This window comes from Danio rerio, chromosome 11, assembly GCF_052040795.2.
Source record: "Danio rerio strain M-AB ecotype USA chromosome 11, GRCz13ab, whole genome shotgun sequence".
In the NCBI taxonomy this organism is placed as follows: domain Eukaryota; kingdom Metazoa; phylum Chordata; class Actinopteri; order Cypriniformes; family Danionidae; genus Danio; species Danio rerio.
Genome location: NC_141031.1, coordinates 9195083 through 9222309, shown reverse-complemented (window position 1 = coordinate 9222309; position 27227 = coordinate 9195083). Strand labels below are relative to the sequence as shown.

At 38.1% G+C, this 27227-nt stretch overlaps 1 protein-coding gene across 7 annotated transcripts in view; it reads left to right on the top strand.

The window, feature by feature from the left end:
* The window catches only part of naaladl2 (N-acetylated alpha-linked acidic dipeptidase like 2), a 629431-nt gene that overhangs the window by 594439 nt on the left and 7765 nt on the right, over positions 1-27227 (top strand). For all 7 annotated transcript variants that reach the window (XM_087273255.1, XM_087273256.1, XM_087273253.1 and 4 more), the window contains one exon: positions 12548-12746. In XM_087273255.1, the coding sequence (XP_087129381.1) occupies positions 12548-12746 (199 nt within the window). The remainder of the gene's footprint in view (positions 1-12547; positions 12747-27227) is intronic.

The following is a 27227-nucleotide window of genomic DNA, read 5'->3' as shown; positions in this document are numbered from 1 at the left end:
AAAGGATCTGCTCATGATCCTAAGCAGTGAAGCATGTCGGTGCTATAGTAGTGACATGGACAAGTATGACTGTCAATGGAACTGGTTCTCTAGTATTTATTGATGATGTGACTACTGACAAAAGCAGCGGGATGAATTCTGTGTTTCAGGCAATATTTTCTGCTCATATTAGGCCAAATACTTCAGTACTCATTGGACGGTGCTTTAAAGGGTAGTTGGAGAATGACCCAAAGCATACTGCAAAAGCAACCCAAGAGTTTTTTTAAGGGAAAGAAGTTGAATGTTATGCAATGGCCAAGTTAATCATCTGACTTGCACATCTTTTTTTTTTTTTTCAAGTTGATTGTATTGGCTTATAGAGCCAAAAACGTTAGAATTGTGTCAATGTCCAAATATTTATTTACCTATCTCTATACTATTAGGACTTTGTTGTTTTGGTTTGGGTGTTTGTATGTTTTGTCCGTTTTAGGTTGGGGTGTGCCTTCAGCACAACTGATGCTCGTCCGCGCCCCTATTTAAACCCAGTGAGAGAGTTTGTCTGGGCCGCTGTTTATTCACTGTTTGTGCAGTTGCTGTGCTCCAATTTGGGCTTCATGATTTTTTTTTTTTTGCATCCATATACTAGCGCTGACAACACTCACCGCATCCATTCACTTGCTTTTCACACTGGTTGAAAATACTGATACTGATGTTTTGATTATGTTATTTAAATTGAGTTAGAATAAATATTATTTTTGACTTGGAATACCAGTGTTTCCAAACTAAAATAACTTAAACATTACATTTTAAATCGAAAACCATAGTGTAAATGGTGCCTAAGATGCATTCACCTTTGAATAAGGCATTCAGGCCCCGTTTACACTGTCAGGTCTTGATGCCCAATTCGATTTGTTGGCTATATCTGATTTGTTTGCCTGTCCGTTTACACGTTATTTTAATTGTGACCTATATCCAATTCATGCGTTTACACTTGCCATACAATTTACGATGTCGCGCATGCATACACGCGGGTTCTAGCATCTGTGCCACACTAGCCACGATGGAAGAAATTGTCTTGTTTTTTAGCTCTGCGAAATATGCGAAGTGTAGTATGAGCAGTGAATGGTTTAGTCCAGATTTACCCCCATGCAGTTTATGTAATGGTTTAGCCCTGATGCGTGTGTGTGTAGTTGAAGATGTAGTCTTTGCCTGTGTGCGCACTGGTGTTGGAGAGAATAGAGTTATTCTATGTGAAGCCCGCAGTGAGTGTATTAATAGCGACAAAAAGCAAAAGTTACAACGCAAAGTTCGCCCAACTTTAAAATGATTTTGAGGAGGAGGTGTCATCGAATGGCTGTCATCGAAGCTTGCGCTTATGGTTTAAATGCTTAATGACGTCCTCCACCATTCAGAGGAATTTATGGGTACGAGAGAGATCTCAGGTCTGGTGGGAGCAAATTGTGGCGACTGAACCCCTTTCCTCCTCGTTGTTTCCTCTGATGTTGTTTACCGCGTCGGCATCTCCACACACGCTCCTCTTTCTGTCATTTAACCGCGGAGAAGCACTACATTGTCGCAAGTTTAATGATGTACAGAACGGAATGCCTCAATAAATCCGATCCAATCGAAGGAGACCTGAAACCGATTTCTAAATATCCGAATGCATGCATTTTTTTTTTTTTTGTGTTTACATGGTCATAGAACAGATCTGATCTGTGTCACATATGAGCAAAACATCAGAATTGGGTCACATTTAACTGGCAGAAATGTGGCCTAAGTCACAGTCCTGTTTTTGGTTATTAAAAATTACATTTCTTTTAAGTTAGTCATTGGGCATGAGACTAAAAGGTTTCTGCCAATGGACACAACATCACACCTCAAGATTAAAAGCTTTTAGGTGTCGGGGAAAACTGTGTGAATTGTCAAGCCTCCTACAAGTAGACATTAAGTAAAATGGCCTCATTGAAAATGTAACTTTTTTGAAAACTTTTTTATTTTTCGTAAAAAGTAGAGCTATAACCATGGCTGGCGTAATAATTAATAATCCTCACCCACTGAATTGGCTCTATTAGGGGCCGATCACAAAGAACATGCTTTTTTTTTAGTTCTAAAAAACCCAATTAGTATCACACTGCCATATTGTTGACGCTGTGCTTCGCTTTTTATGTTGCTAGGCAACCACTGGATCAACAGCCTTGAGGCTGGAGGGCATTAGGTCAGGATCTTTTTCTGCATAGAGTTGAATTTTTCAAACTGCAGGCGCAAAGAGGGCAGCATCAAAAACACAAGGTGCATAACACTCGCTGCCAATAGAAAAATCATTTACAAAAGGGCCCCTCATCACAAAAAAAAATAAAACAAAAGTAACAAAATATGTGTGAAAGGTATGATCAGGGCCTATCTCTTTCTAATCTTCCTACTGGATAATTGGAAGGTGGTGGGTGCATTGGTTCTGTTGCATCATCCAAATGAACACTGCACATGGTGCAAAATTCAATTCAGTTTATATTTATTTCTATAGTGCTTTACAATGTAGATTGTGTCAAAGCAGCTTCACATAGAAGATTATAGTAATTTGAAACAGTGTTGGTTCAGTTTTCAGTGTTGAGGTTCAGTTTAGTTCAGTTCAGTGTGATATTCACTGCTGAGAGTTCAAACACTGAAGAGCAAATCCATCGATGCGCAGCTGCACAAGTTGCAAACAGTGGCAACAGCAGTGAGGAAAAACTTCACCAATCGGTAGGGGTGTAACGATACACTCAGCTCACGATACAATGTGTATCACGATATAATGTTTTACGATTCGATATGTATCACGATATTTGGAATAAAAATTTAAAATTAAACTGAAATGCAAATTTTATTTAAAAAAAATTTAATTACCAAGTAAACTATTTTTTATGTATTTCTTTTTTTTTCAACTTGTTAAACTGAACCTTCTTTAAGAAAATAAACTAAACAGGCCTGTTTCTGGAAAATAAAACAATTTAAAAACTTCTTGAAAAATATTATTGAAATGACAGAGACAAAATTAAGAAACAATTTAAGTAAAGGTGCATTTTAGGGTGAATTGTACCTTATAAATACAGTATGTGACTCTTTCAGCACCATTAGGAGGTATCCATGTCGCTGTGCAAAGTATGTAAATCACTGTGAAGACTAAAACTTCGGCTATGTTTGACCCAGTATGCATGTCAAAAAGCGGACGAGTCTAAAGCAATGACTGTACAACCGAAATGTTGCCAGATGTCTGATTTTGAGAGGATGGGCCATCCTCTATTTCAGCTCCACTCATCTTGGTCTGCTAACATTACTGCTGCTGCAATCTGAACTTACGTGCGACAGCAGGTGGAACGTAGCTCACGTGCAAACAGCTCAACAAATAAGAGAAAACGGACGTCATATCGTAATCAAATCGTCATAATGCCAGGATGCATATTGTGACATTTTTGCATCGCAATAAATCGTACAACGATAAATCGTTACACCCCTACCAATCGGCGAAAGTGAAGAATTAAACAAACTCAAGAGAAACCAGGCTCAGTTGGGCACGACCATTTCTCCTATGGCCAAAAGTCTTGTGCAGAGCTGGAGTCTAGGCACTGGAGAGCCGGACGTCCATCATGGAGAAGCTGCAAGTTGATTAATGGGAAGACTCGTCTGTCACTGGGTCTTACAGAAATCAGTCTCATGCTCTTGACTCCTCCTTGACCACAACAGCAGCTGCATAGGATACATCCTGATTCAGGATTATGGAAACCTCAGGAATAATTTAAAAAAGACTAATATAAGCGCAGATGCAGTTCAAATTAAAATGCCTTTTAGGAAGTGTTCTCGGCTCCGTTTGCCCTAAATAATGCAGACTAACATTCCTTTAGAGGATATGGATTTCAACAGCATTTGTGTTTTATGTGTATGCCGAAACAGGCCATGCGGTGGCGCAGTAGGTAGTGCTGTCGCCTCACATCAAGTAGGTCGCTGGTTTGAGCCTCAACTGGGTCAGTTGTCGTTTGTGTGTGGAGTTCGTTCTCCCCGTGTTCGTGTGGGTTTCCTCCTGGTGCTCCGGTTTCCCTCACAGTCCAAAGACATGCGGTAGATAGTTAATTGGGTTAGCTAAATTGTCCATAGTGTATGTGTGTGAATGGGCGTGTGGATGTTTCCCTGTGATGGGTTGTGGCTGGAAGGTTATCCGCTGCATAAAAAGCATATGCTGGATAAGTTGGCGGTTCATTCCGCTGTGGCGACCCCAGATTAGCAAAGGGTTTAAGCCGAAAAGAAAATGTATGCCAAAACACCACAGATTACCTGCAAAAGCCAGTCTCTTGCTCAAAAACCTTATTTTGTCTATTAACTATTTATTTGTCAATGAACATGTCAGTGTTGTCAGAATAAGTCCTTGTGTCATTGTGTATGGATAGAAGAGTCAAATTATTTAGTCATGTTGTCAATATAACAGTGTACTCTGGATGAGTGTTCTGATGTAAACTATGGCAATTTTTTATTTATTTAATTATTTTATTTTATTTATTTATTTATTTTGCTGTTTGTACTGTAATTTGTTGACAGATCATGTCATTGTGAAACAGAAAGGAAAAAACAGCCCTGCATAGCACAAAGAAAAAAAATTAGAAATATGAACATAGGAAAATCTCTTTTGAGATGCACCTTCATTACACAAAGTCAAGATTTAACCTTGAAAATTTGACCAATTTTAGACAGTCAAAAGTCAAATGAAAATGTTATAGAAAAATGCAGTCAAAATATCACGGCAACTTCTTCAGCCTTTTTGCATGTACAGACTTTTGCATGAACAAATGATTAAATGTTGTGGGGGTGAGACTATTTAATAGAGACCAACATAATAAATTTTAACCCACAATACATATGCACTAGATAATCTACAGTAGTAAACATCAGGGCACATAATCATGAGCATCGATGTACAAAAGCATTTGCAACTTGTTCAAAGCAATGAGAAACTATGGCACAATAATCTAAGGGCTGAACAGTTTTGAGAATTTCAATTCTGATCTGAGAAATGTACCAAAGAAAGTAACTGAGAAAAACTGCAATTATTCATTCAAAAATGTAATAGTTATTGTAAAATCTGTGATGTGGCCGTTCTTTGTCAGGTAAATGCAGTGCAGCAAATTGTGGTTGTAACTCTGTGATAGTTCAAGGGCACTGACTCATTGAAGAACACCTGGACATGATCAAATGTGACATTAAAGACATTCATAATGCCACAAAAGACTTGTTTCAAATAAATGCTGTTCTTTTGAAACTTCTATTCAACAAAGAGCTCTGAAAAAAAATTGCTACATTTCTTTGTCATCTCTTTGACCCCATTTTTGGGGAGTTCAAGCTCAAACTGTGGAACCATTTGTTACAAATTAGTACAGCGTATGATTGAAATTATTACCTGAGGATGAAGAAAATGCTTTGTTTTTACTTGTACATAAGACCTGTTGCCACCCAAACTCAGACAAGAGCATTTTTAAAACAAACAGATAGATAGATAGATAGACAGACAGACAGACAGACAGACAGACAGACAGACAGACAGACAGACAGAGACAAAATTGGTGTGCTATGAATTTAATAAGCCTTTTTTTAATAATTTAAGCAATTGTAAACCTCTGTTGGGTTTCAGTGGGTTCCTCGGCTGTCTGTTACAGTGATTGATGAGATACAGCACTTCTACTGCAGGGATTGCTTTCATTCTGATTTATTCTAAAATAGACAGTGTGTGCTGAAGTTTGTAGAAAAGTTTTTTTTTTCTCTCTCTCTCTCTCTTTCTCTCTCTTTGTTTACTTAAAGTTTTGCGTATCTTCCAAAAAATCAAAATAAGCACATAGCCTCCAATGGGGTGTTTTGCATTTATGGGTGCTGCAAGCAAAGTTTGGATATGTGCTGACTGAAATACTAGGTGGAAATTGCAATGGAAAATCAGCATTGTTGAGTGTGGAACTTGACTTTTTAGAATTTGATTTTGAACGATAGTTCATTCAAAAATGAAAATGTACTCATCTTCAAGTGGTACCAAACCGTTACAAGGTTATTTATTCTGTTGAACAATTAAAAGAAGGTATTAAAGATGCCATATACTGCATTGATTTAATAAGTTAAATTGTTCTCTGATATCTACATCGGTTTATGGCTTCAGTAAGTAAAAAAAAAAATCCATTTTTTATAAGTGTTTTATAAGCACTTTTATGACTCCATAAAATACCCATAAAATCAGATGATCCATGATTGACCATATATGGTTTGTTTCATGAATATTAATGAGCTACGCTCTGATGTGCAAGTGGTGCTCGCTGCAGAGCCATTTGGGCGAGCTGAGCTCCAGCGAGGGGGAGCTTGAGCTTGAGCTCCACCTTTTTTTGCACTTCTTCTACGAGTGATGTCACTGGGGGTAGGGTTAGGGGTGGGGTTGGTGTACGCATTAAAACAGCTTACAGGAGGCAGAACGAGAGCTCATGCTCCCCCTCGCTGGAGCTCAGCTCTGCTCAAATGGCTCTGCAGCGAGCACCCTCTCCTGATGTGCCACTCTTACAGACACACACATACAAACATCATGATGCATGCTGAACAAGGACATATATAAACCCAATCAAAGTAACTTTAACCTATTTTGCTCACCAGATCTGTTTTGGATAAAGGCTAAATTATAATTCAAGAGTTCCCACTTAGATATGCTTTTCGTTTATAGCAGGTTTGGCATGCTGTCCCGGGGGGAGCCCTGAACTTGAAGATACTTGAGCCCAAGGCTCCCATCCAGTCAATAAGCATATAAGGGGTTCCGAGATCAGATGGTCTCGATCGAGAGCTCCCCCTTGGAAAAGGGGAGGAAAAGGAGGAGATGGGGTGGAAGGGGGATTCTTCCAAAACGAAAATAGAGCAGTAGGGAGAAAACGATCCATTTATTGTAAACTAGGATCACCCTGATTGAATTATTACTGATTACAGATGAGCAGCCAGTTGTGCTCAATCATATCACGTGCTCTTCTCGAAATTAGTTTATGAAACTTCACTTAAACTTGACAAAAGAGAATGACAGAGATGTGGCATTGTATTTTGAATCTATAGTCAAATAAATAGCCAGGAATTAGTATCAACTTTTGCATAAACAGATGACAGTTCAGTGTTTGTTGAAACAGACGCATCAAATTTCACAATAAACATAATAAATTAACAAAATATGTAACTAAAAAAATATTATGCCTCTTCAGAGTGGCGATGAATAAATGTATAATCTTTAAATCTTGCATTTTGTTTGCTGAGGCGATATTGAAACATGTCCCATTAACACACAGTAAACAATTTGGCGCTCACGTTTTCAAAATAAAAGTCCCACATACACAGTAAGTGAAATATATGCCTAAAAATAACGAAGGAAAGACAATTTTTTATTGTTGTATTACTAGAAAACGTTGTTAATTATTAAACGTAGCATGAGACGTGCATATTAATGGTCTCAGAGCTATTTTTATGATCTCAAAGCTTGATGACATGGCTGCTCGTCAGGTCTGGATAAACGACCCAAATTAGGCATGGAAATGTGGAGGGCATGGACCTTGAGTCTCGCCAGAGTTTGTTTTGTCTTCTGATTGGGCCATTGGTTGTACAATTTTTGCAATTTGGAATTGGTTGTTCTTGTGGAATTTACATTTCCTGGAATTAATAGGCTCACAGTATGCCCATTTCTATATGCTTTTTTTTTTTTTTCTACTATACCTTGGTATATCCAGATCTTCATTACAGGGCACCTTTAAGAAGGCTTCAAGCATTTAAGATAAATAAATACTATGGAAGTCAATGGTTAAATATCCAAAATATCCTGTTTTAGGTTTTACTAAAAAGCAGAAATTCAAACAAAAGATTTAGATTAAGTAGAGTGTGTCAATGATGACTTTTTATTTTATTAATTTTATTTTTTTGCTTTGTTTTATGTGAATTGTCCCAAAAGATTTATTCATTAATGAGCTTTATCTAATATTCAAATGTAATATTTTCCATAATATAACTTGGCAGCATGCTAACAGCACTAAAATACAAAATTACAGGATCCAAAAGCGCTAAAGAAGAAGCAGAAAAAAAAGAACTTGATAGATGCATTATCAAAGCACAATTAAGCTGTCAAATCAAAATGAAATGTTTCTTAAGCACATTTATAAGTATGCTGGCATGAATCTCTACCTCAGAAGTCAGAGGTGAACTGTTTACAGAATTGTAGTGCTTCACCATTTAAAAAAAAAAAAAAAAGATCTTCAAATTGGTGACACGTTGAACTAGTGTGTTAAAATGTACACCCACCCGTCACGACTCTGGCATTATCTTTGAGAGGTTGTGCAGTTCTTAACAGCTCCAGCTAAACACATGATAGATGATAGCATGCTCCAGTTAGCAAGTTGAAAGATAGAGCAGAAGCATGCCAGAGTTTTAAAACATATTTTTAAATTGCTGAAACTGAGATCTGTTTAACCCTGAATAGAGATCTTAAATGCTATATTGACTACTAAACAGTGGAGATCAAAATTCAAAAACAACCTACAATTTCCTACATTTTGAGGTCACTGCTATCTGAAGTTGTCCTAATAGAAATGAAATTGTATGAGTATATACAGTGTTTCCAGGATTTTTTCCAGCTGTGGCTGCAAGCCTTTAACACAAATCTACTAAATACCTATGGCGTTAATTCAATGACAAATGGAGAACTGTATTACGTGCAAAATTACAAGTTGAGATCTAGCAAGCCAAATTGCGAATGTCTTTGCTTGATTTCTTCTGTTCGTGCACAAATTTGAGATGTGTGGCTTTTGACCTAGTACTTTTGTGTATTGCTCCAGGATTAATTTCATATATTTGTTTATGAAATAATAAAATGTTTTGTGCTGTGCTTTTTTTTTATTGCAGTACTCAAGCATCGATAACCTTTTACATTTTGGACGATATAAACTCTAGATCAGGGGGTGTCCAAACTCGGTCCTGGAGGGCCAGTGTCCTGCATAGTTTAGCTCCAACTTCCTTCAACACACCTCCCTGGAAGTTTCTAGTACAGGGGTGGGCAAACTCGGTCCTGGAGGGCCGGTGTCCTGCACAGTTTACACCTGCTTATAGATCACTTGTGATCTTAAAGACACTGATTACCATGTTCAGGTGTGTTTGACTAGTGTTGGAACAAAACTCTGCAGGGACACCGGCCCTCGAGGATCAAGTTTGCCCATCCCTGGTTTAGTATACCTAAAATGAGCTTGATTAGCTGGTTCAGGTGTGTTTAATTGGGGTTGGAACTAAAACATGCAGGATACCGGCCCTCCAGGACCGAGTTTGGACACCCCTGCTCTAGATAATTAATAATAAAGCCCAGAAAGTCTTCTTTCCAAAGATACATGAACTGTGAATGTAGATCAAATTATTCATCAACTGTTACTTATTTGGGCGATGCAGTGGCGCAGTAGGTAGTGCTGTTGCCTCACAGCAAGAAGGTCGCTGGTTCGAGCCTCGGCTCAGTTGGCGTTTCTGTGTGGAGTTTGCATGTTCTCCCTGCATTCGCGTGGGTTTACATTATATGTTTTCCTGTGTTTGTATATTGAAAAACAAATATTGAACATAATACTTTTTTTCCTCATGACTTCATAATGTATAACATTTTACGTTTTTGAGCATGCAACTTTCCCTTTTGCCACAGTAAAGCTCAACATGTCTTCTTTCCAATAATATCCCATTTGTGTTTGTAGCTTACTGGAGTCAAGAACTCTTACTTTTTTAAAGATAGGTATGTGTAAATCCTCTAAAGTGAGTGCTGGCTAAACAACAGAAGCATGGCAATGGAACAAGATAATGTCAGGGTTATAGAAGGTAAATAATAATAGCAGCACAAAAAAAATAAAGAAAGAAATAAAACTAACAAAAAACAAGAGTATACGTAATTAAATAAAATTCTTACAATTGCAAACAAGCAGGACTTTTACCGTAATGAAAAATGTTAAAAATAGAGCACGAATGGACAGTTTTAATAGCCTTTCTATTAGCACTATGTTGAATAGTACAAAAGTAATTTTTCAGTTCCTTATAAAACAAAGTAAAACTGTTTTTTTTGTTTGTTTTTTTGAAAAATTACACTTATAAAACTTACATTTACATTTAGTCATTTAGCAGACACTTTTATCCAAAGCGACTTACAAATAAGGACAAGGAAGCAATTTACACAACTAACAAAAAAAAAGTAGATTATTAACAAAAACTTCATTATTCAGATTATCAAAATTAAAATATCAAACACTTACGTTTTTAAAAGTTCTAATTGAAATGAAAGATTACCTTTGTTTAATAAAGACAGAAGCATCATACCAAAGCTTATACTGTACAGTTGAAGTCAGAATTATTAGCCCCCCTTAGATTTTTATTTTTATTTTTCCCCAAATGATGCTTAACAGAACAAGGACATTTTCACATTATGTCTGATAATATTTTTTTCTTCTGGAAAATTGGAAAATCTGGAATTTAATTTTATGGCTAGAATAAAAGCAGTTATTAATTTTTATTAAACATCATTTTAAGGACAAAATTAATAGCCCCCTTTGAGCAGATTTTTTTTCAACAGTCTACAGAACAAACCATCGCTATGCAATCACTTGCCTAATAACCCAAACCTGCCTAGTTAACCTAATTAAGCTAGTTAAGCCTTTAAATGTCACTTTAAGCTGTATAGAAGTGTCTTGAAAAATATCTAGTTAAATATTATTTACTGTCATCATGTCAAAGATAAAATAAAGCAGTTATTAGAAATGATTAAAACTATTATGTTTAGAAATGTGTTGGAAAAAAATCAAGTAAAACAAAAAACAGGGACTAATCATTCAGGGGTGGCTAATAATTCTGACTTCAACAGTATATAACATAACCACCAAAGTGCCAAAAAGATGTGGGGTAGTGTAAGAATTGAAATATTGCAAATATTCTGATATCTTTGACAATTCAAAACATGAGCTGAAAACAGAGACTGGTAACTTCACAGCCCAGCAAGGGAGAATGCGGGAAAAACTAGTTCCTGCTGCATTTGCATCTGAGTATGCTGAAACTCAGCTTCATCCCCCCAACTCACGCATATGGTCATTTCAATGTTTGAATGTTCTAAATTAACCTAACTGACTTTAACTATCATGTTTGATATCATTTGAAATGTCTCAGTGCGATTGGTACAATGGTCTCATCCTCTCAGAAATAGACATAATCAAAACAATAAATATATAACTTCAGGCATCTTTTGAACCACTGTGAAGGGTGTGACTTTTATATACACACACCCCCTTCCTTGAGGGAATTCTTGGATTATTTAAGGTAAGGTTTAAGAAAGACTCAGCGCGATTCTGCCTACCCAGATCAGCCCATAACATGGAGCCTAGGCTCCATGTTATGTAATATTTACACGTTATGTAAAAGGTCAGGTATGCATCTTTTCATCTTGGATTTATCTTTGATAATTTGATCTTTTGTATTGATCATTTATGAATTGACTGATTGAATTGGCATAATACATTTACCTGACTAATAAATTGTAATGTTTGACCATATTTTGCTCACTCTGTAATTATTAATTCAAGTAGATTACGCTGTATCCTTGTTTCCGCACGTCTTGCGTCAGGTCAGTAGACGGACTAAAATCCAGTTGAGATGGAGCATTGGGCACACTAATTGTGTTTTAGCGATCCGGCTGACTCTTGTAATTGATTCATGTGTACTTAGGTGGAAAGGGCGATAACTTCCGTCTAGGTCAACAAGGTGTTGCACGACTAACCTAGATTGGGTACCCGACCTGAAGGTAATATTATTCTAAATTAAGTTCATATGGGAAACCATGGGCTTGGTGAAAACCAAAGTTACTATAGAGTCCAGTAGTCGGGTACATTTATATTAATGCCCTAACCTCTAATTAGAAATGATGATTGTCTTAACTCAAAGGTGTACATCTAAGCGGGACTAGCTAAAGTATTTTAGAACGAGCGCGCTGGTAGCGGCCATCTAAAGTATTAGTCAATTTACCTCTGTTTAATATTCAAGAATGACCGGAGTGTGACCGTGAGGGACGCCTTCGGCCGAGGCGATTTCTCTGAGCGACATGAGCAACCGAATGAACGGATGTAATAGTTACTAGTGAAGACAAAAGGTTCAAACATTTATCTAAATTACATATTGATATAATCTTCTTAATGTTTTATGATTGGAGTCAGATAAAACGAGGATAAATATATTTTTATTAATATTGGTTAATAATGGTGGTTATATTAATATTCTAAACCACCTCATATTAAATTGGAGTCAGATATGAGCTAACTTTAATATAAATCAACATTGTACACTGGAAAGACCGAACAGGCATTAAACCTTCATCCACCAGTGGACACCGGCATTGGGCCAACTGGGTGGACCTTACAGTAGTGATGTCTGTGCAAAAAAAAAAGAAGAAAAAAATGACTTGAACTGATCTGTTTTTTTATGCCTCAGTTTATTCAGCAAAAAAATATGAACTCTTAAATTCTTCTTGTGTCTTAAATTGTTTCAGATGAAACACTGAGAGGGCTGGACCTGCTAAACGTGGCTGCATCTTTGAGGGAAAACTCAACTTTCTTCCAGTCTGAGGTCATGCGTCCTGCCAATGACCCCAAAGAGAGAGATCCTGCCCATGTCCGCATGCTCAACGATGTCCTCCGAGATCTGGAAAAAAGCTTTCTTATCCCAACCCCACCTGCTGGCTTTTACAGGTACAGGCTCAAAGCATACGTTCATGGATGAATGACGTAAGTTTCCAAGCAAGTGAACAAATCTAAAACATTTGGAGGAAACTTTGATAAACCTAAAAACAGAGAGGTATCAATTATTAAGTGTTTGTGGAGGAATGAAACCAAAATAGGAAGAGTTACAAGAAAACGGTATGTGCTGAACCTGCCATTCTTTGTCATGTTACTTCAAGTAAAAAAAAACAAAACAAAACAACAAAAAAGTATCAAATAATGCATGACATATCTTTTTTTAGAGGAATGACTATCCTACTTTTTCTACACATGGAAACATTTTTTACCAAAAAGTTTCAAATCTCTTATAGTGATCATTATTTAAAGACTTTAGGCTTCTTTTTGAATGCAAATCATAAAGTTTAACAGGAGTTTTTTTGTTGTTGTTGTTGCCTTCATCTTCAAAAGCCCTATGCATATGCATAAGCAGATGTCATGCTCATTGTCTTGAGAAGGTGTTTGCATTCAGAGGAGGTACACAACATGAAATAAAGCTGGACAATATTTTCACTTCATGTAGTGAATCTACAGTCTATGCGATACACGATCCACATTGTATTCTTTGTTACATGTGGAACGTAAGTACAGTATTACTGCTACTGTTACATGCAGACTCATACAATCATGGTTAAAAGTCATGTCCGGATAAAACAGGTGCACAATATTTGTTCCTGTAAATGTTTAATTAAATCATAAAAAGGCTAACTAGCTTATTGTGGTGTATGGGCTGCAAAATGGGTGGAATAACATCTACATTCATTGCAATTTAGTAAAGTTATGCGTAACAAAATAATTACACAAAAAGTGTGCAGAGTACCCGCAGGGTCTGAAAAGAAAAGTCTTAAATTTGATCATCGCAAATTAGGGCCTTAATTGGCTTGAATTTGGTATGCAACGTCTTGGATTTCGTCTTATTTCGGTCTTATTTTATTTATTTATTTTTGCCTTTCCTAGGATTAAAGTTCATACCATAACAAAATTAACTGTTACTAATGCAGGCTAATTGAAATATTCATGCAGCGTAACATTGAGTGAATCTCCCTCTCCACGTCATAGCAGAAAGTCTGTCGCCGTAGCTTAGGCTACTGTACTATGGCGAGGGAGGTGAGCGCGAGTATTTGCATCAATTTATCTCTTTCTTTCTCTCTCTCTCTCTCTCTCTCTCTCTCAATTCAATTCAGTTCAATTCAATATCTGCTTTATTGGCATGACAATTGTTACAAATATATTACCAAAGCAGTTATAAAGTTTACATAAAAAGTAACATACATATATAATAAAAAATCAGTACACACAGTAAATAGTAGTAGTAGCAAAAAAAAAAAAAAAAAAAGATGATATTTATTTATAATAATTAAATAAAATATCAACAATACATCATATTATTCAATATATCACAATAATTTTTAATATATTATATTATTACCCAACATTATTATTCATACAAATCAATACAAAAATAGATCAGAATAAACTACATTTTTAGGATAAAACAGTAATAAAAACAATAATAATCAGTATATTTACAATAATTTATTTATAATCATCTAGGTGTGTGTGTGCGTGCGTGCGTGCGTGTGTGTGTGCAGGCGCATCACTGATGTTTTTATTGGTCTGCTCTCTTATTTTGTGACAGGCATTAATGTATTGGGCCGCTAGAAGGACACACTCATTTTTTTCCCCTAGTAAATATTGAAGTTGCTCCTACAGAACTCTGCACGTAGGCTTTCAACTGGATTTTTATCCCACTTATCAAACTCATGACTGAGGAGAGGACTTTCTCTCTCACTGTGGCTCATTTGACATGCTGGCGTGACTTTTCCTCTCGACTGTTACAGCAATATTTCTGGATAGAGGTCTGCCGCGGGACCCGACCAGATTTCTTGCGGCGCGGGAATACATTTCCGTATAAAGAGCGAGCGAGCAGGCGCGCGCGCTTGTGTGTGTATGTGTGTGTGTTTATGTGTGTGAATGAGAGAGGGCGTAATGCTGTGTGTCGCTTGCTTGGTGCTTTGTGTATGTGTGCTTGTTACAGGAGTGTGTGTGTTTATACAGACAGCCCCCCCCAATATAAAGCTGCGTATGCACTGAGATATTGAATTAAACCGAATCGATGGCATGATGATCGTAACCGAACCGTGAGACCAGTTTAAGTTCACACCTTTATTTCTACATTAGAAGTATTTCCACCACAGCCAAGGAACATCCTGTCTAACTGTGGCTCAACACCAACTCTAGGGCAAACGCATTGAGAAAAAAAACACAAGCAGAAGTTGACAGGACTTGAGAGTCTGGGAGAAATATTGCAGCCAAGGCAGCAGAGCTGCGAAGGCTATAGTGTTCAACATTAAGTTCAAATTTATTTGTTTATTAAAAATCAAATGTGTGTAACACTGTTGCGTATGTACTAAATATAACTGACCATTTAAATAAAATGTTTTATTCAATTCAAGTAGTCACTTGTACAAAATTATTTTCTAGGGTTCAAAATTTATACAGATTTTACATTTTTTCCCCCAAACTTCTTTTGGAATGGGTACGAAGTTGGCATTGAATTTCATTTGAAATGGTATTAAAAAGTTCTTAAAGAGCCTTGAATTTCAGTTAGAGGATCCCGGGGCTACCCTGAGTGTGGCTGTTTATTCATAAAAGTCTACAAAATTCTAAAGAACAAAGTGTACAGCAAATAAATGTATTTATAAAAATAAATAATAAATTTCTACATTTTACTGCAGTTATGATGTGAGTTTGGAGTAAAAAACATATGTTGTAATTTCACATGCAGCTTTTAGTGCAGCTGTAGTTCATTAATAAGTGACGCAAGCAGCAATTCATCATCACAGAATAAATATCTCAATGTCATTATCAACCGATTATACTAAAGTCGAATTCAGTTTATAAGTGGACTATGGCTGTGCAGTATATTCTGTTCCATCTAAACACGTGCTGGAGGTTTACTAGCATAGGTTTTATTGAGAAAATGCACAAGAAAATTGCTTGATTAAATGGCCCAGCCCTAAGTTACGCTAATTTTTAAAGGAACACAATGTACTGTACGTAAAATATATGCGGCTAGGAAAGAAAATAATAAGAAATACTTATTACTAGAAATACTTATTACTAGAAATTCTGCCACCATGACATCGTCCTTCAGACCATTTGACTCCTGTAGTTGACCCCAGCATGCAAAAGCAACTTTGACATTGATTCGGGTTCAAGTTTTGATCCTTTTTATTTATTTATTTATTTTTGGACATGTCGAGACACTGCACATGAGCGTGCCCATGAAATATTAGTCTATTTGTACATGGTCTGCAGATATACAAATCTGTTTTTTTCAATCATCGACAAAATTATTATTTTTATTATGTAATAAAAATAATAATTTTGTCAATGATTTAAAAAAAAAACTAGTTTGGCCCTGAACATGTTTAACTCCTACGGCTACACCTAGAATATAAAATGCATATAAATGCTTTAGGACAACTTAAACTAATCATTGGCATTAGAAAGTGAAGAGACTTTCAACTAGCACAATAAAAAAAAAAATTATGATTAAACGATTACTCAATGGTTGCTTGATTGTCAATAACCCTTTTAATCAATAGACCTTTTTGGTAGTGATGGGAAGTTCGGATCATTTTATTGACTCGGATATTTGAGTCTCATTCATCGAGATGAACAAATCTTTTTTCGAGTCATTTCGTTCATTTGGTTAAATTTGCCAAAATATTATTAAAATGTTACAAATTGCTTCCAAACAATAATCGTTTGTTAATTAAATGTTGTTAAATGATCACTGATTACGCAAAAACTAAAGTGTTTTTGAACTTGAATGTATGTAAACAAATTGTTGGAGACCTACGAAACTAAATTAGAAACTGAAAAAAAATAGGAGCACTTAGAAAATCTAACTCTACATAACAATAATATATTTTTAAAAAGAGCCTTTTTTTCCTTTGGCCAGACATCACTGATTTTGATGTAATGTAATGTGTGTATTTAAATAGCGCATTTATTGTGTATGGCCATACACCCAAAGCACTTTACAATCATAAGTGGGGGTCTCTCCACACCTCCACTAGTGTGCAGCATCCACTTGGATGATGCGACGGCAGCCACAAGACAACAGCGCCCGTGCACTCACCACACACCAGATATAGGTGGAGTGGAGAGACAGTGATAGAGCCAATTCAGTGGATGGGGATGATTGGGAGGCCATGATAGTAAGGGCGGATTGAGGGACTTTGGCCAGGACACCAGGGTTACACCCCTACTTTTTATGAGAAATGCCATGGGATTTTTAATGACCACAGAGAGTCGATGAACAAGTAATGTAGTATTCCAAGTACTGTTTCCTAAAATCTGCCATTTGGAAGATGATATACATGATGTGACAGCTAATTTTAGAATTAAGAACAAATCTCCATGGTTGTTGGCTGAGGCACTAATCCAACGAGTGTTAAGCTGTGTTTGAAAACAGTGGCCACGCTGACATATTTTGGCACATTGGACTGTATATCTAATCAGCATGCATGCACATGGCAGAGTATTGGACTGTTTATCTGAAATGAATCTGAAGACTTAAAGACAAAGTTTTCTCAAAAAGAAAAACAAAAGTGTTTATTTATCTATTCCAGAAGGAACAGACTTGTGTTTTTGTTAGGGAGTGAACGATGATATCACTTCTCCATGGTCTACCGGGGCAGCTAGTGAGAGGCATTCTCATTTGCATCCCTGTCAATTTTGTTACCCTAGACATAAATGCTAAGAAGACCATCCTAAATCATACCTGTCAACATTCCCATTTTTCCCGGGATTCTCCCGTATTTTACATTTCTATCCCGATATCATCCGATAAAGCTATTTTCCTGTATTTCTCTGAAGGGTGGCAAACAAACATTTAAAGAGCTGAGCCTTTACGCAACCCACACCGCCGAACCACTAGGGGCTGCCCCTTGCTCTTAAATGCGAGTCTGTAATGTGCTTTCACTTTGTTTAATGGCGCGATTCCCCTTCCTTTTCATTACAGGTGCCGTCGCCCCTTCATGTGCAATCCTCAAACCAGTCATAAAGAGGTGCGGGACTGTCAGCGGACGCGCTCCACAGTGATAAATAGACACTGTTTCCCAAACAGATTCTGTACTTGTGATTTGAAGCGTGTTGTGCGTGTTTAAACATATACACATAATTAATTATATAAATATCTAAAGATGTTGATCTTGGTGGGGGTTTTTTTTTCAAACACAAGTAGTTTCGTCCTAAATGAGCATAAACTGTTAGGAAAGCAGTCGAATCCTTTCACTTTAACATTAGATGTGTGCATTTCTAAAGTGACACCTCTTATTTAATGTAATCAAATGAATTTTTATATATATATATATATATATATATATATATATATATATATATATATATATATATATATATATATATATATATAAATAATTATAAATAATTAATAAATAATTAAATAATTAATAAATCATTAATTTGTTGCTCTTTAATCAGAATGTGTAAGTTATACAGTGAAGACACGGTTAATGAGATTTGATTCTTTTTCATTATAATGTGCAGATTCGCACTCTATAACATCAGAAAGATCCGACCCTTCTTATCTGAACATGCAGCTCAACTCCTTGTTCAAGCTCTTGTTCTCTCCAAACTGGATTACTGCAACTCTCTACTAGCGGGGCTTCCAGCTAACTCTATCAAGCCTCTTCAGCTGCTCCAGAACGCAGCAGCACGATTGGTCTTTAATGAACCTAAACGAGCACATGTCACTCCGCTGCTCATCCGTTTGCACTGGCTGCCAGTTGCTGCTCGCATCAAATTCAAAACTCTGATGTTTGCCTACAAAGCGACTTCTGGCTTTGCTCCTTCTTATCTGCTCTCACTTCTGCAGATCTATGTGCCCTCCAGAAACTTGCGTTCTGTAAACGAACGTCGCCTCGTGGTTCCATCCCAAAGAGGAAAGAAATCACTTTCCCGAACGCTCACGCTCAATCTGCCCAGTTGGTGGAATGAACTCCCTAACTGCATCAGAACAGCAGAGTCACTCGCTGTTTTCAAGAAACAACTAAAAACTCAACTATTTAGTCTCCACTTCACTTCCTAATCTGCAATTGCCTCTCTGGATATACCACAAACTGTACTAAAAAAATAAATAAATAAATTTACTAATACTTTTCTTCTTAGACTTTACAGACCTGAAACTTGCCTATAGCACTTATTCATTGTTGCTCTTATAGTTGTGTAAATTGCTTCCTTGTCCTCATTTGTAAGTCGCTTTGGATAAAAGCGTCTGCTAAGTGACAATGTAAATGTAAATGTAATTAATACCTATTCATTTTAATAAGCTGAACTGTTTGCTAATGTATTTGCTGCTAGGCTAATGTATACTATTTTTTTATTTTGTAAATAATTATAAAAAATATTACTGACCAATTAACTGTTTATTTATAACGAAACTGCTCCAAATGAGCATATTTAGTAATTTGAGTTTTTTTTTTAAACGGGGTCTTGGAAATCCCTTATTATTGTGGGCAAATCTCTTTTTTCACATCCCAATGTTGACAGGTATGTCCTAAATATGAAACATTTGATAAAGAAAATACAATTCTTCCTCTAAAACCTGCTGTATTATTGAACTGAAACATAAAAAAAATCTTAATTTTTAATATGACAACTGCATTGCATTTATATAAAGCTGTATGTTTTATTTATTTTATATTTGTATTGTACAGATAAAGCTTGCAGGTTCATAAAAAATGAATGATCATAAAGATTCTTGGTTGTTCATGGTGTAAGACCATAATTAGCACAAGATTATAGTGGGAGTCTATAGGAATTTATTACCCTGTAGGACTGAAGTAACCATCATTTAGCCATTGTGCTGATATCATCAGCTTTTGCCATCTCAAAGAACAGCAATGGGCTCGCATGATCCAACAATGCAGGTCAATAAGTAGCGAAGCCAAAGTCAAGAGTATTTATACTTACAAAACCATCTAAGGTCAGCACATTAAATAAGCCAACAAGCAACTTTCTTTAAATCAAACGTTCCTGGTAGCTCCCCCATGCAAAAGGCACTATTTGGGTGGATGAAAATTCAAAGAGGAGCAAAAAAGGGTCAAGCACGATATTAAGAAGTGCAGGCCAGCATTACGGAGTTAATGGTTTCTTATGACCTTCTCAGTGGAGCAGATCTAGATCTCAAAACTGCAGGACTTTGGGCAGAATTATGTGCTAAAACACTATTGCAGGTACACAGACACACACACACACACACACACACTCACACACACACACACACACACACACACACACACACACATCATCATCATCATCTTGCAGGGAATAGAAGTAAATCCCTCAGTCGACTGTGATTCAGTCCTCAGCTCAGCAGAATAAAGTGCTGATCTTCAGCCAGTGTCCTCACACACTCTTTCTCAACCGCAGGGATTTACAGATATGCCTCTGTTGTTGATGGGAATTGCGTTGAAGCTGGATCCATTATGGAGTGGCCGAAAATACGGCATGCAATCAAAAAGGAGCCTCTGATTATTTCTCCTTCTTGTGTTTGGGTGAATGCTGGTTTGATCTCCCATCGATCCTCAAGGTCCACAACACACCCCGGGTGCTGCATTTCTGCTTTGACTTTTTCTCTCGATGCCGCTGTTGGCGGCTGTTGGTTTTGCTAATCTGGGCTGAAGGAGGGCCCACTTATTATCAAAGCGACATGCAATTGTAATCAGCAGCAATCAGCATGTCCTGGAGTGGTTTTTATTAAATTAACAGAAGAGGAAGCGAGGGGATGAAGTGCGGGGAGACTCATCAGGGTACCTGCTCATTATCTCTCTTTGGGTTCTGGCCTGTGAGAATTAACACTCTCTCAGTGATCTACACTCTTTCCCCCCCTGTGTTTTGTACATTCGTCTCTTTGTTTATTAATCAGTTTAAAAAGCAATGGGTCTTATAAAAAGGTATTAAAATATAGGCACTTAACAAAGAACTTGACGGATGAGCCGTTGTAGGTATTATGCATTGGATATTTCTTATAGAGTCAGACCACTGAATTGTGTTGTTGCACAGTAGCATAGCATGCAAATTTTTGCCACTAGAGGATGCGTATTCACAATAAACAAAGGTGTGATTTGAGTGGGGAATCATGGGAGTTGTTGTCTTCAATCTTAGGCCAACCTTCCCTTTGTTCCCAAAATACTGGAAAGAATTAGCAGCTCAACTTCACTCACATCTGCTCACCAATAACATCTATGAGCACTTTCAGTCTGGATTTCCCCCCAAACACAGCACAGAAACAGCCCTCACTAAGGTTGTTAAAAATCTTCTCTTAGCTTCTGATTCTGGCTGTTTGTCTATACTTATTCTTTTAGACATCACCGCTGCTTTCAATACCATTAATCATTCAATATTACTGGATTGACTGGCCTCAATTTGAATCGCTGATAATGCCCTCTTCTGGTTTACATCTTACTTAATTGACAGAAAACAGTTTGTCTGGGTAAAGAACAGTCGCTCTGATTCAATTCAATTCAGCTTTATTTGTATAGTGCTTTTACAATGTAGATTGTGTCAAAGCAGCTTCACATAAATGGTCATAGTAACTGGAACAGGGTAGTTCAGTTATTAGTGTTTAAGTTCAGTTCAGTTCAGTTTAGCTCAGTTCAGTGTGATTTAAAATCATTACTGAGAGTTCAAACACTGAAGAGCAAATTCATCGATGCGTAGCTCTACCAATCCTGAACCATGCGAGCCTGTAGCGACAGCGGAGAAGGAAAAAAACTTCACCTGATAGGAGAGTGAAGAAAAAAAACCTTGAGAGAACCAGACTCAGTTGGGCACGACCATTTTAATTTCTCCGCTGGCCAAAAGTCATGTGCAGAGCTTCAGTCACCGCGGCAGCTCTGATGCAGTCTCAGTCACTGATGGTGTTCCTCAGAGATCTGTATTGGGTCCTCTTTTATTTATTATTTACATTTTACCTTTAGTTCATATATTTTGTTCGTATGGCATATCAATTTTCATTTTTATGCTGATGATACGCAAGTTTATATGTATTGTATCCCCCACAGTCCAAAGACATGCGGTACAGGTGAATTGGGTAGGCTAAATTGTCCATAGTGTATGTATGTGTGTATGTTTCCCAGAGATGGGTTGCGGCTGGAAGGGCATCTGCTGTGTAAAAATGTGCTGGATAAGTTGGCGGTTCATTCCACTGTGGTGACACCGGATTAATAAATGGACTGAGCCAACAAAAAAATGAATGAACGAATGCCAGTAAAACTGAAGCCCTTCTGTTAGGCTCTAAATCAGTTCTTTTTAAAGCTCAATCCTTTATCTATCAATAATTCTCCAGTTAATCTTACAACCCATGCTAAAAGTCTTTGGGTTATACTAGATGTTATGCTTTCGTTTAATACAAATATTAGTAATATTTCACAATCTTTTTTTCACTTGCGTAACATTGCAAGACTTCGCCCTTCACTATCCCAAAAAAGTAATGAAGTGCTTGTACATGCTCTGGTTACATTACTGATTGTTTATTGCAATTCCCTCCTATCTGGTATCCCTCTTAACCAACTTCACAGATTACAGTTAATCCAGAACTCAGCAGCTATAGTGTAGTCACCCGCTCGCATGCTTCTGAACACATAACTCCAATTCTCTTTCACTTGCATTGGCTTCCTGTTCTTTATCGTGTACAATATAAAATTATTTTATTAACTTACAAAGCTCTTCACAACCTGGCACCCGATTTCCTCTCTGATCTTCTTCACTGGTACGCTCCTCAGCGCTCACTAAGATCCTCTGCAGCTGAACTGTTGTCAGTTCCAAATTTTAAGATGAAATCATTTGGCAGGGCTTTTAGCTGCATAGCACCACAGTTATGGAATATTCGTCAGGTGGACTCTATCTCCAACTTTTAAATCCCAGTTTCAAGCCTTTCTGTTCAGGATTGCTTTTAATGACTCTCTGGATTAATATTATGTTAATTACTCTTCTGTCTTGTTTTTATAATGTCCCTGTGACATAATGTAAGGTGTCATTGAGTGCTCTGAAAGGTGCCTATAAATTCAATCATTCATTTTCTTGTCGGCTTAATCCCTTTATTAATCCGGGGTTGCCACAGCGGAATGAATCACCTACTAATCCAGCAAGTTTTTACGCAGCGGATGTCCTTCCAGCCCCAACCCATCTCTGGGAAACATTCACACACACACTCATACACTACGGACAATTTAGCCTACCCAATTTAGCTGTACTACATGTCTTTGGACTGTGGGGGTAACCGGAGGACCCGGAGGAAACCCACGTGAACGCAGGGAGAACATGCAAACTCTACACAGAAACGCCAACTGAGCCGAGGTTTAAACCAGCGACCCCAGCGACCTTCTTGCTGTGAGGCGACAGCACTACCTACTGCACCACTGCTTCACCCAGGTGCCTATAAATAAAAATTATTATTATTATTATTATTATTATTCATTACATTCTATGAAACTCCTGTAGAAATCATGTTTGTAGATGAGCTAATGTATTGAACACTGTGGCGAGGGGGCGTGGCCGAGAGCCGTGGGAACGGGGTGAGGCCACCGCGTAAGTGGATACACGTGCGGTGCGCACCTGCCTCGGATCCCACGGAAGGAGCTCTGGACCATAAAAGGAGGACCGATGGCAGAGGAAGCCGAGAGAGGACCGGGCCCGCGCATGTTATTTTACTTTTGCTTTCAGTTTGACGGCAGACTCCGTGAGGAGCTGCCGTCCGTTTGTTTTGGTTTAGAGATTTGGTCACTGTTATTAATAAATCAGTTTAAAGCTCCGTCGGTTCTCCGCCTCCTTCTTCCCGGCGGCCAAAGGGCCGTAAACTTCATTACAGTGGTGCCGAATCCCGGGAGAAGGAGGGACGCGTTGTCCAGATGCCCTCGCAGCTGAGAGAGGGGGCGAGTGTTCGGGAGTTAACCCGAGTGGGGGAGAAACCCGTCCGTCTGCCCAGAGTGCCGGGGTGGAATGAGGCTGGCGAGGAAAGGATCTGCCTGCTGCCGTCTCCCAGCATGGGGAGGAGCAGGGGACGCGGGGCTCACCGCCGGAAGGGAAAGAGCTGAAGGGAGCCATCCCACAGAACCGGGGGAGTCGCCACGATCCGCCATGATGCCAGAGCCAGCATCCATCCAGCATCCATGAGGCCACCACGTAAGTGGATACACGTGCGGTGCGCACCTGCCTCGGATCCCACGGAAGGAGCTCTGGACCATAAAAGGAGGACCGATGGCAGAGGAAGCCGAGAGAGGACCGGGCCCGGGCATGTTATTTTACTTTTGCTTTCAGTTTGACGGCAGGAGCTGCCGTCCGTTTGTTTTGGTTTAGAGACGGCAGTCTCCGTGAGGAGCTGCCGTCACTGTTATTAATAAATCATTTTAAAGCTCCGTCGGTTCTCCGCCTCCTTCTTCCCGGCGGCCAAAGGGCCGTAAACTTCATTACAAACACTTTTTATTATGCTAGTATGAAGCAGATTATAGGTTATTGCACACTGAATCCGAAATTTCCATCTGTAATTTTCACACATTAACAAGTAAATTTGACCTCAAGTTGTGTGAATCGTTTTAACACACTGCCTTCAAAACTTTCGTCCATCATAAAAATACAAATAAATTACTTTTTGCATCCGGAAAAGTGCTTTGAGAGGTGTTTTGACAGTTCAGAGCCACCATTGAAGCAAAGTGCAAAATACAAGATGCTGTCATTTAAGCTACAGATTATTTTATGCACTGTGTTTGTCATAAAGTTAAGACAGAATGTGACAGACATTTGAGAACCCCTATTTGCTGAATGCAGTGACTGGTGCATCTCTGTGTGTGTGTGTAATACACATACATTTGACATACTTTCCATAGACATTATAATAAAAAAGCATTGTCCACTTTTAGGGTGCTTTCACATCTACACTTTTGTTTCAGAACGTATCTCGTTTTCCCAGTTAGCGCGGTTCGTTTGGCATATGTGAACAGGGCAATCGCGCTCTGTTCTGCGCCAAAGTAATCGCTCCGAGATCGCTTGAATGAGGTGGTCTCGGCTCGATTGAAACGAACCCTGGAGCGGTTTGATTGCAGTGAGAAAGCAATCCGATCCTAGCACAGTTATATCACAGTGTTTTATGGATATGTAATAGGCATATACGGCTATATGATGAGAGAATTATGAGTAGGGCGGGAAGTTTCGTGAGTCTCCGGATGCCCGCAAACGAGTGATGATCTCACGGTAATCTCGCGTCTCCTTCCCGGTCCTCAAATAGGCATCGTCGCGCACCCTTCTCACCCCTGCCCACCGCATCTCTCCTCAGACACATTGCGCGCGCACCTTGTCAATCACCACCAAACCACCACCTCTCCTTAGAGCTGAGCGGGACGCTGCAAAATAAACCCTGACACTCTGACCAATGTAAGGAAAGTTTACTCACACGTGACTTGTTTTAGCTATTTTGGTCCGATTATAAACTTTGCAGTGTGAAAGTGAACCGCTCCAAGAGCAAAGAGAAACAATGTAACAATTGTAATCTCTGTTTCGGAACAACTGAACCGATTCACTGGTGTGAAAGCACCCTCAGTCTGTTGTTTCAACATGTCAACTCGGCCACCATCTAGGCACTGCCAGTTTCTGTTCAAGATTGGTTTACATACATGAATGTGTGAAGTATCACAAGCAATGTATTAAAATTCCACTGATTTCCTAAAATAAACTTTACATTTTGGGATAATCCAGCACAGCTCTTTGATAATGAGCTGAACTCTCCTTTCTCTCTATGCAGTATTGAATGAACACAATAGCCCATTCCTCTTTCTTTTTCTTCTTTGGAGAAGAGAGAACAAACTACGACTGCTTGAACTGACTCTGAAATGTTTCATGTTTTTTCTTAATGGATTAATTAATACGCATCGGACTCAGTGTGCAAGGTTTGTTCACGTGACAAGTTTTTCACATATGAATATGAGAAAAAAAGATCACGTGAAAATTTTGGACTTCATTGTGCAAAGACTTTAAGGCTGAACGTTTTTGAAACAAGTTAAACAAGAATGCTGAAGCAACTGCTGAGAGACGAGCGCAACATGCGGTGAAATCTGTGTCACATTTATTATAATATATACAAAGTAAAATAAATGAATTTAAATTTTGTGTTATAATGCTGATCTTTGCAGTACAGTATGACATAAGATATTAAAGTGTTGTTGGTGTTTCCCTGTTTTCTTTAAATCTAAATTAGAATCAAGGGTGTATGATGTCAATAACATGGCAAAACAGGACAAGTTTTGTCCCTTGTTAAAATTGCTCATTTATCTGCTTTCTAAAAATACATAGCAACCTCTTTTAGTGACTGTTTGCTTTTATTTATTTATTATTAATATTTTTTTATTTTTTTTATTTTTTTTTTTTTATATAATAAAACTTTAAATAGTAAGTGTTGCTTTAAATCAGGCATGTCCAAACTTGGTCCTGGAGGGCCAGTGTCCTGCAAAGTTTAGTTCCAACCCCAATCAGACACACCTGGGCTAACTAATCAAGCTCTCACTAGGCTTTGTAGAAACATCCTTGCAGGTATGTTGAGGCAAGTTGCAGCTAAAATCTGCAGGACGCCGGCCCTCCAGGACCGAGTTTGGAAACCCCTGCTTTAAATGATAACTTAAAGCATTATTGATATCTGCTACTTTTGCACACACATAATCATTAATCTTTGTTCTGTTTTTTTTTTTTTTTTACTCTATGGAGTTAGTTATGATAAAAGCAGAAATTCCACAATCTTTGATGATAGTGATCCTGATAGAAATACAGTTAACATTATAGTTTTCTTTAAGATGAGTGTGGCATGAGCAGCCTTTAAAAGTGTAGTCACCATTGTACCGTTTCATGGACAGGTTGCTGCTCTAGGCCCCTTCTGATTGTGTTCCAAGCCTATGAACTCTGCCCTGATTTTCTCCTCACTTATTTTGCCCTTGTCAGTAGTAATAAGCATGATGGAGAATTTCACCTTTCTTACTGTTATATATTTATTTTATTTTATGAATAGTACACATGCAGCACGGTGGCGCAGTGGGTAGCACAATTGCAGTCAGTTGGCATTTCTGTGTGGAGTTTGCATGTTCTCCCCACGTTGGCGTGGGTTTCCTCCGGTTTCCCCCACAAGTCCAAAACCATACTGCAGGTGAATTGGGTAGGCTAAATTGTCTGTTGTGTATGAGTGTGAATGAGTGTGTATGGATTTTTCTCAGTGATGGGTTGCAGCTGGAAGGGCATCCGCTGCATAAAAAATATGCTGGATAAGTTGGCGGTTCATTCCGCTGTAGCGACCCCAAAATAATAAAGTGACCAAGCCAAAAAGAAAATGAATGAATAGTGGACATTCTTTATCCGCTGGTTCTAATCTCCTGCTTTTCTTGA